This window comes from Mustela erminea, chromosome 10, assembly GCF_009829155.1.
Source record: "Mustela erminea isolate mMusErm1 chromosome 10, mMusErm1.Pri, whole genome shotgun sequence".
Taxonomy (NCBI): domain Eukaryota; kingdom Metazoa; phylum Chordata; class Mammalia; order Carnivora; family Mustelidae; genus Mustela; species Mustela erminea.
This window is the reverse complement of record NC_045623.1, coordinates 59,946,410-59,962,973: the sequence shown is the minus strand read 5'-3', so window position 1 is coordinate 59,962,973 and position 16,564 is coordinate 59,946,410. Positions and strand designations below refer to the sequence as shown.

The 16,564-nt window shown below is 42.4% G+C and overlaps 1 protein-coding gene across 5 annotated transcripts in view; it reads left to right on the top strand.

Moving 5' to 3' along the window:
• Positions 1-16,564, top strand: part of NFIA (nuclear factor I A) — a 364,677-nt gene that overhangs the window by 257,847 nt on the left and 90,266 nt on the right. For all 5 annotated transcript variants that reach the window (XM_032303341.1, XM_032303340.1, XM_032303342.1 and 2 more), the window contains exons 5-6: positions 2,907-3,024; positions 9,330-9,457. In XM_032303341.1, the coding sequence (XP_032159232.1) occupies positions 2,907-3,024; positions 9,330-9,457 (246 nt within the window). The remainder of the gene's footprint in view (positions 1-2,906; positions 3,025-9,329; positions 9,458-16,564) is intronic.

Sequence of the window (16,564 nt, the reverse complement as noted above, 5' to 3'; positions counted from 1 at the left end):
CATTTACTCTGTATTTTCCTTTCTTCACTGGTTCTGGCCCCTTCAACATTTTAATAAGATAATTAAGGCAGAAGGCATTTTTCCGTGGTACAACGTGGTCAAGAGAATGTGAGGTGTGAGTGCAGCTGGGCACAGGGCCCTAGACTTCTCCTCTCAGTCCAGCCAGGTCGTGCACTCATACCTGCCTTTATCTTTTCTTCCAAGGGGGTGAGGAAGGCCTGTGCACTTCTGCCGGTGCTCGGGAATGAAGCCGCTGTGCCATTCCGCTGAGGCCCGAAACTCATCCTAGAACTTAGAAAGAACATCTAAATCCAGACCCTCAACTCCTATCAGCCTCATCCTTCTTCCTGAGTTAACGAGAGGTGTGACTCTGTACACTCCATGAAGGCACAGACATCAGTCTGTATCATTAATACGTGCCTGCTCTACGCTGACTGCGGAGAGGGATGCGGGCTGATGTGTGGAAGTAATCTCCTTCCCACCTACCCCAGCCTATTGCATCCATAAAACACTATGAAATAAAAGGGGAAACTATGCAAATAAACTTCATAGAAAAAGTAAATTAGGGAAGGACTAGCAAAATCATTCACTGGAACTCTGTTTACACTTGTCAAGCTCAACCATTTGTTTTGGACCTAAAGGCCCTTCCTCCATTACAGCCTGTCATTAAGAGATAGGTTTGAATTTCAGAAAGTGTATGTGAATTTCAGAGCTTTCCATTTCTTAGCAGTGACTGTTTTTATACAGTGACAGCTATGATTAAGGTTTAGCTGTTGCTAGTAATCAAACAACTAAGTGTTTATTCTTAGGTATTACGTATCCCTTCCTACCCTTCCTCAGTTCCAGACTCTTCTTATGGTACCACAATTCACCCACTTGCCCAAGCAGTAATCCTGGGAATCATCCCATATGCGCCCTTTTCTGTTATTACTACACTCAAGAAGTCAACACATTTCCCTGAGTTTATCTCCTAAGTTGCTTACACTAGGCTCTCCCTTTTCAACCCTTGAGTTCAGACCCATCCCCCACTTACCTTTTTTAAAATGACTCCACTGGCCTCTATGGTTTTACTGATTATATTCTTCAACGGCCACTCCTTTGTCCCCCATGCCTATCTTCATGAGAGGATGATGTTTCTAGGTTATGAAGGCAAGTTTGGTAATACGTTCTTATATTTTGCTGCTTCTCCTTCAACTACCAATCATTCCATGTGACCAGTACTTACTGCCTGCCTCTTGGTGTCAGGGGTTATAGTAGATGCTAGCAGTATAACCCCGATGGTCTGCAGTTAGTACAGTGTGACAAGCACTTCAGTAGCTCACAAACTTGGGAATCTGCTGGACTTAAAGTCAGGTTCCTTAAAGAAATTCATGTTCCTAAAGACCCTTTGTAACCTGACCTGAGCCCTCCCATCTTTTCTCCATGTACTGTATATTTCAGCACACCGAGTTATCAGAAATCCAGTTTTCATTTTATATTCTCTCTCCTTTATAAATGCTGTCCCCCCTACCTAGCATGCCTCTGTTCCTCTCCATTGGGTGATTCCAACTTGTCCCTTTAACATCTTCCCAGGCATCATGTTTTCTGAGGTCCTCTTACTCCCAGAACCTCTCACTCCCCAGCTGGGTTAGATACCCACTTCTATGTGGCCATATCAACTTAAGAATAACTCCAGCAAAGGACTTATGACACTGTATTGAAAATAACCTGCCAACCTTCCCTCCAGAGCTGTCCAGGGCAGGGACCATGTCTTCCATCTAAGCGTCTTCCACACCCAGCACAGTTCTTGGCAATAGCAGTGATCATTTGTTGAAAGAATGAAAATCCCTGGTTCGTGAGATTCCTAATTATCCTTTCTTCTTATGGATATTAGCCTCTACTTAATTTATTTATATATCCACTTATATGGGCTTAACTCAGAAACCAGTGCCTTAATACAATAATATATGAATCTATTGCTCCTGCTTTTGCATAACCTTTCAAAGAACGAGGTTATTTCCACTCCTACAGCTGTACCACTAACTTTGCACAGCATTGTTTTATCAGAGTGGTAGGTGTTATTTATTCATTCAAAAATATCTGTGAAGCTGCTACTGTCAACAAGGTCTCTGGAGGGTCCAGGCCTTAAAAAAATAATACAGGGAATGACATCTCATACAATAGTCAGCTCTGAAAATCACATATAATCAATTATCTTTAATAGTCTCTTAAGCCAGACATTGGAAAATTCCTGTGTATAAGTATGTTCTTGGTGAGCCTTACAGTGTCTGTGTGGCCACGAGTCTCTGCCTTGACAGTGTGGAAGCAGAGACCATCTGTAAATAAGTGGGCATGGCCGTGTTACAGTAAAACTTTACTTAGAAGAAGTGTGGCTCAGGAACCCTGGTTTGAGGACCCTGCCTCCCAAATAAAGTGGAGGTGTGTGTAGGCACCAAGGCGGTTCAGAGTGAGGAGAGATCACACATTTCTCATCGCAGGAGATTGGGAATGGGTAGCCCGGAAAGATGAATTTGCAGTTCAGTATGAATTCCAAAATACCAATGAGCAAAAGCAGTCAGGATCAGGCAAAGTTAGGAAAGCCCAGAGAATGATCTGGCTGGTCGTTCAAGAAAAGTTTCAGAGCAAAACTCGGAGGTCTTTTCGTTAAAACCCTCTGGGAGTGTTGCAACCTTGGTGACAGTTTGCCATTACAAAAAGAGAAAAGACGAAAGGTGCATTATAAAACAGAGTCTTTCTGGCATAGACAGTTTTTGTTCTCAACATTCTTTGGAGGTCAGAGTTCATTACTGATTATTTTGGATAAGCTTCCTGTATAAATTCAGAAATAAAATGTGTTATATGCAACACTAATGTATGTTGTCATTGATCTTTTATTCACAGAACATAATTTTTTTTTTTTTCTCTAGCACCAATAGCTGCAGGAACTGGCCCAAATTTTTCTCTCTCAGATTTGGAAAGTTCTTCCTACTACAGCATGAGTCCGGGAGCAATGAGGAGGTCTTTACCCAGCACATCCTCTACCAGGTAATTTGATGGGTGGCTCTTGTAGTTCCACACCTTCATTTTGTCTCTGAGCCTGAAGGCACTTGCAATGTGAGTGTACTGGTAGCAGATACTAGAGAAGCGTGTTCAATCCCAGCAGACTTTTAGTCTTATTGGGAAGAGAAAGCAAATGCACCTGCTGCAGAAATATACGTGTGTGTCTGTGTGTGTGTGTGTGTGTGTGTGTGTGTGTGTGTGTGTGTACGGTAGAAAACAATGGGCTAAATTGTATGGCATAGGCCACACATAGTTAAGGAAGGCTTTATCCAAAAAGATTGACTTGCATACAGCTGTAAAGGTTGGTTTCAAGTTGGCAAGGTGGGAAGGAAAAGGAATAGTGTCTGCGTGGGGTGAAGCCCGGAGCAAAGCCTAGAGAAAGGATGCATGATAAACACAGCCTGTTCTCAGCACATTAAGGACAAGTTTGACTGGGGAGGAGGAGGCATGTGTTTTGGCTTGTGTGGCAAAACGTCGACACTGGCAACACCGGTTCCGGTCCCGGTGCCTCCAGCAGACGTTACAGCGCAGTCCCAGGGCGTTTGCCCTCGCAGATCTCAAAATCCAGGCTATTGGAGCTGTCCTGCGACTCAAAACCTACTTGATATCTAGGTGTGTGGTCACAAAAGTGAATGCAGTCCTGCGGCAGGGCGGGGCTGGCTCATAAAGTCTGTTGCCCCAGGAGACCTTTAAAAAAAGTAAAGCTGGAAAAGCACAACCAGATAAGGATTCCGGGGTTCTGGATCCCCTTGAGGTCACAAAGCCCAAATCAAAATGAAGCATTTTGCAAGATCCTGTTGCCTCTAGATAACCGGTACCAGAAGGAAAGGGATTAGGCATTAAACCCACAGTATTCTTTTACAAATTGGCTTTAGCACTGGACTGTGACAACAAAGAAAAGAATGGTGCAGAACGATCTTTAATGTTTGTGTACTTTGCAGAAAAACGTTTCACAAAGGTATATTCTCCTTTCAAGCAAGCCCTGGAGTTTTATGATTTAAAACAATGACCAGATTATAGAAATTTTCCTTGGTGGCGACTCCATCTTACCTTGACTTTATATATTTTAACCAGCATTACGGAAAGAGAGAATCCACTTCGTCATGACGAATACCTTGAAAACAGTTAAATACCAGTTATTCCCTAAATATAACCGCCAGATCGTACGCTCGTCTTTCACGTTGTTTAAGGGTTCCCCTTAGTTCCTTATAGTATCAGATCCTCAGGAAAAAAAAAGTCTGAAATCCAAAGTACATTTATAATGAAAGAATGAGATTCTTCATTCAGGTGTTAATACATTTTGAGGATTTTTAATGTTTGCTGATGGAGGGGACATTGTGCGTAACTGCACTCAGTCAACATGAAAAAGCTTTGCAAATACTTGTGGGCAGTGATTAATTTAAAAGTTGATGGGCTGTTTGTTTTTCATATGTGTGCTGCGCATGTACCATGGACATCCCAAACAGTCCATGTCTCCCCTCCTCTCCTGACCCCCCATCCCCATCCTTTTGACTTCTCCAGCTGTTTTGTTGCCTTGTGTTGTGATTCTGTGAGTGGAAACCTGGTTTTTAATGTCATTTAAAAGGCTACTGTCATTCTCATATTCTGCAAATAACTAATCTTGATAAGGAGCTAATTATAAACAGCAGCAGTAGTTAATAACTTGGTAATATGTTTGTTTTACTCTCATTAGGCTCTCCTAGGATGGGTTTTATTTTTTTTTAATTATTCTCTAAATATATAGACTCAGCAGAATTATCTGTGTACAGGTTAGAAAATGTGCCCAGAAGAATACTGCAGATTTACATATAGAAAAGTTCATCAACCAATCAATATTTGTTCATGCCGGGCCAATATTAATCGGTCACGTGGTCTGTAGCAGACACTGTATTAGCTGCTTTATATCCCGGATATGATTTAATCTTCATAATACTTTTACCATGTAGACAGTGTTGCCAGTTAACAGTGGATCAACCCAGGGGCCAGAGAAGTTGAGTGACTTGCCCAAGGTCACAGAGCTAGTAAATGGCACAGTCTACAGTCAAATTCAAGTGTGCTGGAGCTTTAAAAACATGATATTTTCGCATTCAATCCTCTTAGGAATGGGGCTTACTCTTTCAGTAAGAAACGATAGAACATGAATCCCCCTAAAAGGAATATCTATTATCCCTATGTTTCCTCGATTCTTAGGGTGTGCTACCTTGAATTACTGTTACCATCTTTAAGATTTGTACACGTCCTGCCTCCCCATCTGGACGGTAATTCCCATAGAGGACAGTGTGTAAATGCTCCAATTTGGCAACAGACATTTCTTTTTTTTTTTTTTTCCATTGTATTTTATTTTATGTTATTTCTTTTCAGTGTTCCAAAATTCATTGCTTATGCATGACACCAGTGCTCCATGCAATACGCACCCTCCATAATACCCACCACCAGGCTCACCCAACCCCCCACCCCCCTCCCCTCCTGCAACAGACATTTCTTAACAGGGACATTGTCCTAGGCACTGTGAGTATAACATCAGGTAAGATGAGCCTTACAGTCTAATGGTAGAGACTGATATGTAAATGGAAGTTTTCAGTTCAGGGTACTACGAACACTCAGGAAAGAGTCATTTTGCAGATTTGTGGGTGCAAGGTAAGGCTTCCATGCCTTGCATATCATCAGAATTAAACAAGTATTTAGAATGGAGGTGATAGTTTACCTTAATTTCTAGGACAATTGCTAGGAATACAACCAATTCCACATGCAGGAAGAGATGGTGTGTTTCTCCCCAAAAGAGTACTTAGCTTTCTCTTAGGTAGAGATCTTACTAGTACTTTCTTATTTTCCTCCAGGGTTTCTGGGAGAATGGAATCAGTGTGTTAGAAAGTCAAGAGCGAGAAACCATAATCAATGACTGATTCATGTCTAAGTTAAAAGAAAAAAAAAATAAAGGAGATGGATAGTCATTAACTTCAGTGCTGTTCCCCTTGGTGGTAAACATCTCTAAAATCACAGAGGGGGTTGTGTAAAAATTGGGATAAAGTTAGACTTTTTTATCCCAAAGAATTTCATCAAGATAAATCACCGGTCAGGTTTGTGAGGTCAGTAAACTTTGTCTTGGAAGCCTTCACATGTCCATCCTGGCACCTCTAACTTCCTTCACTCCTGGATCTTTTTCTCTCCTCCACGCTGTCCCTCCACCCTCCAGACATTTATCCTGTATCAACCTCGGAAAAGTCCTTGCTTTCAAATAAAGATGGGAGCTAATATCTACAGACTCTCACCTTGAGGATTAGCAAGTTCATGGAATATTTGCGTTTTCTTAGAGGACACCAAGGAAATCAAAAACTTTAGAAACTCAAAAAAAATTAATAACAGAAGAATTATAGGCCACGGAGTTGGCCTTTTGTGTTAGATCTCAGTGAATCGTGACACTTGGGCTGATGCCTGTCGCAAGTACTCATATGGCTGTTTCTAAGTCAATAGCCCAGTTCAGCAGTTTTTGAGTATCTGCTATTTGCCAAACATTGTGGTAGGCACTACAGATTTTTAAAAAAGAAGGAGAAGAAGGTGATTTCCCTACAGAGCACACAGTCCCATCAGAACATAGAGGTCTTGCCTTTTATTTGCCAGGAAACATAAAGGAAATATTCATATTTGTTTTAGCATGTATTCTACCAACTTCCAAAATGGTTTCAAGTGGCTTTCAAGTTTTAAATACATCAGGTGCTATATTAAATATAGATAGAGAAGCCAGAAACCATATGGGAAAATGGGAGAGATTATTTTATCAGGAGCCTGACCCAAGAGTTGTACCTTACATTTAATCCTGAGATTCCTGGTTGCCTAGGCAAGAAGGGGAAGCATGAGGTTATAGAAGCAGCATTTTCTGATAAAAGGAAAGAATGGAACTTCATGCAAAGAGATCGTATTTTTTTCTGATTTTATGTATTGGAAGGAATTTTTGTGAACATCCTGCTGTTAAAAAAAAATTCTAGGGAGTGCCTGTGGCTCAGTGGGTTAAAGCCTCTGCCTTCGGCTCTGGGCATGATCCCAGGGTTCTGGGAACAAGCCCCACATCGGGCTCTCTGCTCAGCAGGGAGCCTTCTTCCTCTCTCTCTCTCTGCCTGCCTCTCTGCCTACTTGTGATCTCTGTCAAATAAATAAATAAAATCTTAAAAAAAAATTCTATTCGAAGTAGTTTCATAAATTATAGAAAAGTTCTCCAAGTGGCTATTTTTCATTGAACTTCAAGGAACGCCAAGCAAAGAACATAAAATACGCTATTAAAGGTTTTCCTTTGGGTACTAAGCTAGCATGCTACAGATATGTTGCTTTCCTGTGGTCTGGATTTAATGAGACCAGAACTTAAAGGCAAAGCATACTGGAATACCAACTTTAATAATAGAATTTCTTGCATTAGATTGGGCCCTCCACATTTGCTTATTCGAATTGCAGCCATCGCCTCTTCACTGTCTCGCTGCTCCTAGGATCCATCTCCTCCTTTTTGCTTTGCTTTTCCAAAGCCACCATCTGCATGCCTACAAGAGTGGACTTCCTGAAATCAGCTCTGATGTCACTCCCTGTTGACACTTTCTCAGGGAGTCTTCATGGCCGACAGGATAAAATCCGGATTTGTATCATCTTCTATCACCTCCACCCCCTTCTTTCACTCTGACACAGCTGGCAATTCTCTGCATGTTTCGTACCTTCCTCATGATGTTGCTTCTGCCTGATACACCCCTCCCTCCTGGGAGCCATGTTCAGAGTATCCGATAACCTGCGTTACACGAGCATTCCGATTAGAACGGGTGCTGCTCTGCCGAGTCCTGGAACGCCCCAGATGCACACAACGTTAGTCCTTTAGTTTGTGCATCGTGAGGGCGTCCTGGGGCACAGCTGATGTGGCAAGGGCGGGGAAACTTGAGTTGGTGACACTTTGCCAATTAATAAAGAAGGATTTTAGAATCTTGAAATAAAAATGGCTGCCTGAGTGGTGCCTCAACCAAAAGCCAGCCTCTCCGTGCCCTCTTCTTCCTTATGCCTGTCTTCTTGACACTTACCCATACAGACAGCTCAGGAACTCTGTCCATCAGGAAGCTTTTCCCAACCTTCCAGGCATATCATTGTTTTCTTCTTTCATCATGAAATCTACTGTGTCCTGTATGTGCTTTCATCATAATACCTACATTTCTCTTTTGCACAATTTTATTTGCCTCTGCATCTCTATCTGCTGGACCGTGAACTCCATGTAGATAGGAACCATGTCGGATGCATCTCGATATCCCAGCATTTAGCACAGCACCTAACACATAGAAGAGACACAGCACGGTGTTTAATAAATGAAAACATATTAAAAAGTCTGTACCCTGACACACGAGGAAGAGATTTCCCAGTGGGCATTCCCACTAGGTATGAAATCTATTCATTCTGGTAGCATGTTAGTGACATAATCAATTAAGACAATTAGAACATATTAGCAACATGGCATTTCACTGTCTTTTCACTCCTGAAGCCTCAGCTTGGGAGGAAAACTCAGCCCTTCAACTAGAGGAAACGCTGGAATTTCCCAGCCATACCTCTCCAAAAAAAAAAAAAAATACCCAGAACTTCATTTTCGTGACCTCTGTGTAGCCATCAAAAGAGGAAGGGCCTAAAAAGGATTGGGCCATTCTTCCTCAGAGCGAAATGTACTCCTTCCCCCTATTTTTATCTCTTTGGATCATTGTATTTGTCTCTAGCATCTCCATCAGAATCTGGACTAGGGCAGCTACGCAGCAAATATTTTTTGAATGAACAGATCCAAGTGGAAGATGAGAAAACTTAGGGAAAAAAAGAGAGAGAGAGAGAAGCAATCCAAGCTCTTCTGGAGGGCTGTGAACCCAGATCTCTATTCTTCCTGGGGTGCCAGAGGGATTGAGTGATGTGTAGGGAAATTGCTGCTGGCTAGGTCCCCACTGCTGCCTGAGGAGACACGAAATGCAGTCTTCCTGCAGACATTTCCAGGTGGAGACAGGAGCAGGAGCCAGGCCCCCAGTTCCTCAAAGGAGAAAGGAACAGGATGTGGCAGCAGCAACTTGAGGGACAATAAAAATCAAAATCCCAGACACTTGGAACAACACAGACCCAAGACTTTGTTCCACATCCAGTGACTCACTCAACTGAACAGGAGCCTAAAAAGAGTCCTAGAGCTACACCCAAGTTGCCCAATTGCTTCCTCCTTTGGCTTTCTTTCCACCAGAGATGCGCTATCCAAGAGAGGTGGTTTGGATGGCTTTAAAACATGTCCCCATTTGTTATTTCAGCTCCACAAAGCGCCTCAAGTCTGTGGAGGATGAAATGGACAGTCCTGGTGAAGAGCCATTTTACACAGGCCAAGGGCGCTCCCCGGGCAGCGGCAGTCAGTCCAGCGGATGGCACGAAGTGGAGCCAGGTGAGCGGGGCGGGCGCACGGGCGTGTGGCCAGCGTGCCCACGTCTAAAACACGCGTGGGGGCCGTGTGTGCCTCGACGGAAGGAAGCCGGCTCACGGTGGCCGAGCCTTCCACACGAACACCTTTTCCTCTCTGACGGCTGCTTCCACCAAAGGAGGGCCTGGAGCACATACAGCTGAACTGAGAGGCTGTCAGAATGGGCTGAGGCGCTTGACTCTTAACATATCCTCACCTACGCTTCAGTCCCAGATGCATGTGCCTTTGCTTTTGCATTTCCCCTAAGTGCCTTTGGGGATTGGCTTTTGGGATTATCTTTTCATAATCTCGGAGAAAAATCTGTCCACTCTTTCAGCCGGATGGCTAATCTTAGAAAGGAGAGGAGGGTCCCCGTGTTACAGTGTCGACTTGGACTTTTAGAAAATGAGGAGGTGCTTAAATGTGTTTTCGGGTTACTGGGTATCACCATGAGCACTTTTCTGTTGAAACGGAGCAACCGTCTTTCTGTCCATCTCTAGTGAACTAAGCAAATGTTGACGGCTAGCCTGACCTCCCGGGATAGTCTAGTCTTGGCTCTGAGTCTTGAGAGGAATGTGAGCAATTCAGCTAGCAGAAGTTTTTTGAAACCTTTCTCCGTGTCTAATCTCTGCATGGACAAGGGAGCATCTTCTCATGCGCCTTCTTCAACCTGCAAAGTCACATGGGTAGAGAGGATGGGGTGTGGGTTTGGAACAGAGAGTCAGAATGTAATCCTGGCTCTTGCTGCTGCTGCTGGCTGTGGGGTTATAGGCAAATGACCCAACTTCTCTGAGCCTAAGTGTCTCCGTGTTCATAATCTGTCGATACTAATAACTGTTTCAGTGCTCTTGAGAATGAAGTAAGGTAACATACACAACCCATCTAAGAGTTATACCTACCTAGCTCCGAGGAACTTTGAAACAAAATGCTTTCTGATCCTTCTGCCCCCACCTAGGCCTCAGAGGGATTCCTTGCAAGAACAGACAAACACCAAAGAGATTTTGGAACTAACCCTTTTGTCTTCAGATCTTAATACTTCTCTCTCCTCCCTGACATATCAAAACACAATCCTCACAGGGACTGGCATGAGAGAGATTTTCGGGGTGATGGAACTGTTGTGTATCCTGATTGTGGCGGTGGGTACAAGAATCTATACATGTGTTAACATTCACAGAAGTGGATACCTTCCATCCCCCAGCAGTTTTATTGCATGATAATTAAAAACAAAGGAACCTCAGGCCCCACAGGCCGAGTCCTTTATCTTGCTCCTTCTACTAAAATGCACAAGTTTCATTTGGTCTTGCTTGTACTTAATTTTCTCACTCACTCATTCAGCCATCCTCACTGGGAACTTTCTGCCTGGTCCCAGGATCCGAAGGGTGAATGGGAAGCCTCTGGCTTTGGCTTTCAAGGAATTCACAGTTGGGGGTGGGACACAGATGTATCAGGAGAACATTACATGGTGATAGTTGCAAAAGTACAGAGATGAGGACCTTGGCCTCCATCTTCTCATTATTTCTAATGATTACCAACACAGCAGTCAAGGTGTGGTGGATCTTCTAGAAAGGTCATACACATCTGCTTCGCAACACTCTTAGCTCACGCCGGTTCACTGAGAGTGCCTAAGAAATAAAGCCAGGCCTAAATGCAGATGAAAATGCTGACTCCCCATTGCCGCCAACGGCATCATCAGCAAGATCTCAGGATAGTGCCAATGAAAAGTTTATGTGCTATTAAAAAATTAAACTTCTTTGAACCCTTTTTAAAAGGCTAATTAGAGTTCTAGCCAGTTTACCTGCTTCAGTGAAACTCGGAATCGAGATATATAGGTTTGGGACGTGGTGCTTGAGTATTGTGTTAATGAGGTTTTATACACAGCGAAGCTGCTTTACCATGTTGATGTACATGAAGCCCCACCCCCACCCCCCAGACTCTTCTCCAGGCCCTTAAGTAGGTATTTTGGTGGGGGTGGGGGGCATATTGGAGGCAGAGGGAGGCAGGTTGAATATAGGGTACTTTGACCTAGTGACTCTTTTTTTTCAGAGTAATTCTTTTCCAGTTTGCACCCTATGAGTCAAATGATCATAAATTTTAACATCTGAATGCCTAGATCCTTTGCAGTCGTTAAATAATGAAAGTTTAACGGCCGAATTCTTTTTGGGTAATGATACTATATATGCGGCATAATAGAGAAATCCCCCACAATTATGCTGTATTCTTGGATTGTCCATCCGCTCTCTCTATTGCGTCACAGAAAAATGCAGTTTCATGGTGTACGTGTTTGGGGTTGGAGGAGGACAGTGGATACATTTACACTTGGCCATATTCAGCGTAGAAAGTCATAATTGAAACAGGGCCTGAGGGGACATTAAAACTCAACCGAAGGATGTTGTACATGTGCCTGGTGACTTTGGTGTCATTAACTCACACCAGCCATTTTAAATGGATAATTTATGCTGCCAGATGGTCCTTTTTGGGGATTTTCCATCTAGCCCAATCCCCTTTTTGGCACAGAGAACACCCTTATGTTGTTCCCACACTGATCCGGGCCTGCGTAGCTTTTCCCTGGGGGTACAGTTCATTGAGTAGGAGGCTTTTAGTGGTTCCCTCATGTAAATTACCTTCAGAACATGTTGGGAGTTACTTATACTGAATGCACCAGCAGCCTCTTGGTTGCCGACAGAGGGGATAATTCTCTCAAACAAATGCGAAAGGATACTTTGTCCATGCCTCCGATGTGACACAGGAAGCATGGCCTGTCCTGACTCCTCACTCAGAGAGCTTTGCATCTGTTTACCTGCCCTCAAATGCTTTTTCAGGACTCCCTGCCAAAAGAGGGCCGAAGGTGGCCAGAGGAGACAAATTTCCTTGAGCAACAGGAAGGCTTTGGAAAGTAAAACAAACCAGACATGCAGTAAATTACATGGGCTCTTTCAAATGTCTTTTGTAGTATCCTGTTCCCCATTAGTTTATCTCAGCAGTCTCAGTGCAGAGCTCTTATTATCTGGGAAGAAGGGCATAGGAGATGAAAGATGATGTTAGTTTAAGAACATCAGACAACCTCCAGCTGACTTCTGCTTCTCTTACAATGCCGCATTTGTTCCCTCCACTTAGTTTCATTTCCCAGTTATCTCAAAACTGGGTTAGATTCGAAGCTTTGAAGCTAATCACGCACTGATGAAATGAGTTCTGTGAAATTCTATCAAGGAAAAACTCACATACCATCAACTCTTGTTTATCTGTACAAATGAATAATTACAGAGAAACTCATAATGCAAGTAAATAGGAAGCCAAGAGGCGCCTCCGTGGGCTCAGACGCTGCGCACGGTGCTTCCATAAACACGGTAAAAACTGCAGTTACGATTGTTGGAGTACCTTCTGTATACCAGGATTTTGTGTTTTGTTTTGTTTTGGTTTTTAACTACCCTGAATTGTGCAAGACAGAATGGAAGGATCTTGCCTCAGCAGAGAAGAAAACAGAATTGTAAAAGGTTAGGTGACTTGTCTCAGGCCACACAGATAGTAAACCTGTGGATCCAGGGTCCAAACTTGAACCTGAGTCTGAGTTCAGAGGTTAAGTTTTGTCTTCTATGCTCAGTAACTTCTTTACCATAATGCTTATGCTTATAATTGAAGATCTCATGTCCTGGATTTGTATTGAAATTAAAAACACAATAATAAAAACGAAAAAATAACTCAACAGAAAGACCTGAAAAATCCCCCAACTTTTCTTTATCCCAAAGCCTTGTCGTATAATCGAAAGCCAGAGAAGGAGTGTGGGTTATTAAACACACATAGGACACAATATATGAGCAAATAGTGTTAACTTTTAACTGAGTAAAATGTTAATTTTTTTCCCCATAAATCCAAATCATCTTCAGCATTCCGATCTTTGTTCAAATAAGATGTCAATCAGAGAGGCTCCCAGTGATCTAAAGACTTGGTGTTTTTCTTCCATCATTCAATAATTCGTAACCTTGCTTTTCTTTCTTCATATGCCTGTCTACTGCTCTCGTCTGTGTTCTCTCTGGAGAATGTACACTCCGTGGGCAGTGGGACTTAGTCTGTCTTTTTCACCCCTTATCCCCAGCATCCATATCAGCATCTGGTACATAATATGTACTCAAGAAATATTGATGGATTGCGTGGAGCCTACAAAGCAGGGAATTGGGGGTGTTTTCAATAAACCTAAACAAAATTTGCCAGCAGTAATCCTCCCAGAATTGATGTTTGCTGTATTTTCAATCTGTAGACTCTTACTTAGTCAAATCTAATTATTAACAAGTAGTAAGCCAACGACAGCTCAGGCTCAACCATGGGCCCCATTGACAAGTAATGGTGTACCAAACTTTATTACAAGTATTGTTCGCCTTAAAGGGTACGCCTTTAAGTTAATCAACCCTTTTTTGAGATAATACTTATTTTTAATTTTTTAAATTAATTAATATATTTTTAAAAGATTTTATTTATTTATTTTATTTATTTATTTCCCCCAACTTTAAATAGGAATGCCTTTAATGTTTTTCTAGAGAGATAAAACCCTAACCTATTTTTTTTTACTTTTTATTCATTTTTTATAAACATATATTATTAGCCCCACAGGTACAGGTCTGTGAATCATCAGGTTTATACACTTCACAGCACTCACCATAGCACATACCTTCCCCAATGTCCATAACCCCACCATCGTCTCCCTACCCCCCTCCCCCTGGCCACCCTCAGTTTGTTTTGTGACATTAAGAGTCTCTTATGGTTTGCCTCCCTCCTGATCCCATCTTGTTTCATTTATTCTTTTCCTACCTCCCAAACCCCCCACGCTGCATCCACTTCCTCATATCAGGGAGATCATATGATAGTTGTCTTTCTCCAATTGACTTATTTCGCTAAGCATAATACCCTCTAGTTCTATCCACATTGTCGCAAATGGCAAGATTTCATTTCTTTTGATGGCTGCATAGTATTCCATTGTGTATATACACCACATCTTCTTTATCCATTCATCTGTTGGTGGACATCTAGGTTCTTTCCATAGTTTGGCTATTGTGGACATTGCTGCTATAAACATTCGGGTGCACGTGCCCCTTTGGATCACTACATTTGTATCTTTAGAAACCCTAACCTATTTTAAAACAGAGCAGAGGAGGTAGCACACTCACTCATTGACTTGTGCAGTGTTGAGTTTCACTGCATGAAAGAATGCTTGTTCTCCATCTCTCTCTCTCATCTTCCTCCATTCTAAGTGCTGATCGGTATACCTCAAGTATACTGATCAGTATACCTCAAGTATGACTGATCAGTATACCTCAAGTCAGACCAACTCACTGAATCTTTATTAAGCACTGACTGAGTGCACTATGAGATATGTACAAAGATGACTCTATTAGGTCCCTATGTTCCAAGGGCAAATCACATTTCCTCAGTTGTCAGCTACTCTCTGTAAGATGGGAACTGTTGTTTCCAGTCCGTCTCTGTCACAGAGTTGTCACAATTAAATGAGGTAATGAATTTAAACTTCCATTCCAAGTGCCAAAGTCCTTTTCTAAAGTGAATGTTCTCTAATCGTGTGAGGTAGCGTTAAGATTATATTCAGCTAATGGTGGTTGAAAGGAGACAGGTTTAAATCCCTTAGAAGTAAAAGAGGAGAGTTGTTCTAACTGGAGAATTCAGGACACTTTCCTCCAAAGGCAGCCATGAAATGAGGTGTCAGCTGGAACCCAGAGGAGAAACAGTCACCGACTTGAAAATGAGACTTGATATTCCTTAGTCTTTTAATTATTAGTGTATATAAATTCAAGTGTTCTTCCTGTATCTTTCTTCCTGAGTTGCAAGGCAGCTTTGTGGTTGCCCTGTGAACCTTCTCATGCTTTGTTTCCCAAAAGCGACTCTGTTAAGGATCCATCCCGCTTCACACATTACCGAGTGGCACCACTTACTACATTTGAGACCACAGCTGCACCAAGCAAGTATGTTTCTGTGAAGTTCCACAAGAGGTTCAGATCATTTTTTTTAATTGTAAAAAAGCATGAAATTGGGGCACCTGGGTGGCTCAGTCATTAAGCGTCTGCCTTTGGCTCGGGTCATGAACCCAGGGTCCTGGGATAGAGCCCCGCACCCAGCTCCCTGCTCAGTGGGGAACCTGCTTCTCTCTCTCCCACTCCCCCTGCTTGTGTTCCCTCTCTCACTGTCTCTGTCAAATAAATGAACAAAATCTTAAAAAAGAAAAAAAAAGAAAGAAAGAAAAGAAAAAGCATGAAATTATAGGACTTTTGGTGAAATTCAGTACTCTCCTTGAAAACAGGAGGCAAAGACTCCTGAAATTTTCTTCTGAAGAAAAAAAATATTCAGAAATAGCATGCCTTCCTTCACACCACGATTGTCAGACCTTCTGAACAGGCACCATTACATCAGCCAAGACGTCAGGAGTTCTAAACAGTTCAATGAAGAGCTTTTAAAGTCAGATTTGATAAATAGTAAGTTTAGTTATAGTTCTCTCTTTTAAAAACTTTCAGTGATAAACTTCTTTCGTAGATAAACTTCTTCCCAAAGACTAAGTGCTCTTCATTTTTGAAGGTCAAGATTAAGCAGTGCAGTAACATGTGGTCTGTTCTTCTCATGATTATTAAGTAAAGAAAGACATTTTTAAAAGGCATTTGTAAAAGAATATCTTTGTAAACATCTGGTCAACCACTGGCCTGGGACCTGTAGACACAGAGTTCAATGCCACCACTCCTGAGAGCACAGTTGGATTTTGCAGGCTTCTGTTCATTCATTGTCATTTTAAATACCACATATTAGGTTCACTTGGATTCCCAACTCTGCTGGTCCTAATTTGACCTGCCAACCGTCATTCATCAATTGTAAGAGTGGGGGAAGTTTACCAACTTAAACTTGTAGCTGCGACTCAAAGGAGGAGGCCCATTATCAATGCCAATAAAAAGGCAGCAGACTGGTAACAATAGTACATTGATCACAGACACTCTGCTGCACTAGCATATATTAGGGACAATGATTAAATCTCCCACAGTCTCCCGCTGTAATAGGAATAGTCGCTGTTACAGAACACTGCCGTAGGATCAATGTCTTGGCTTTTCT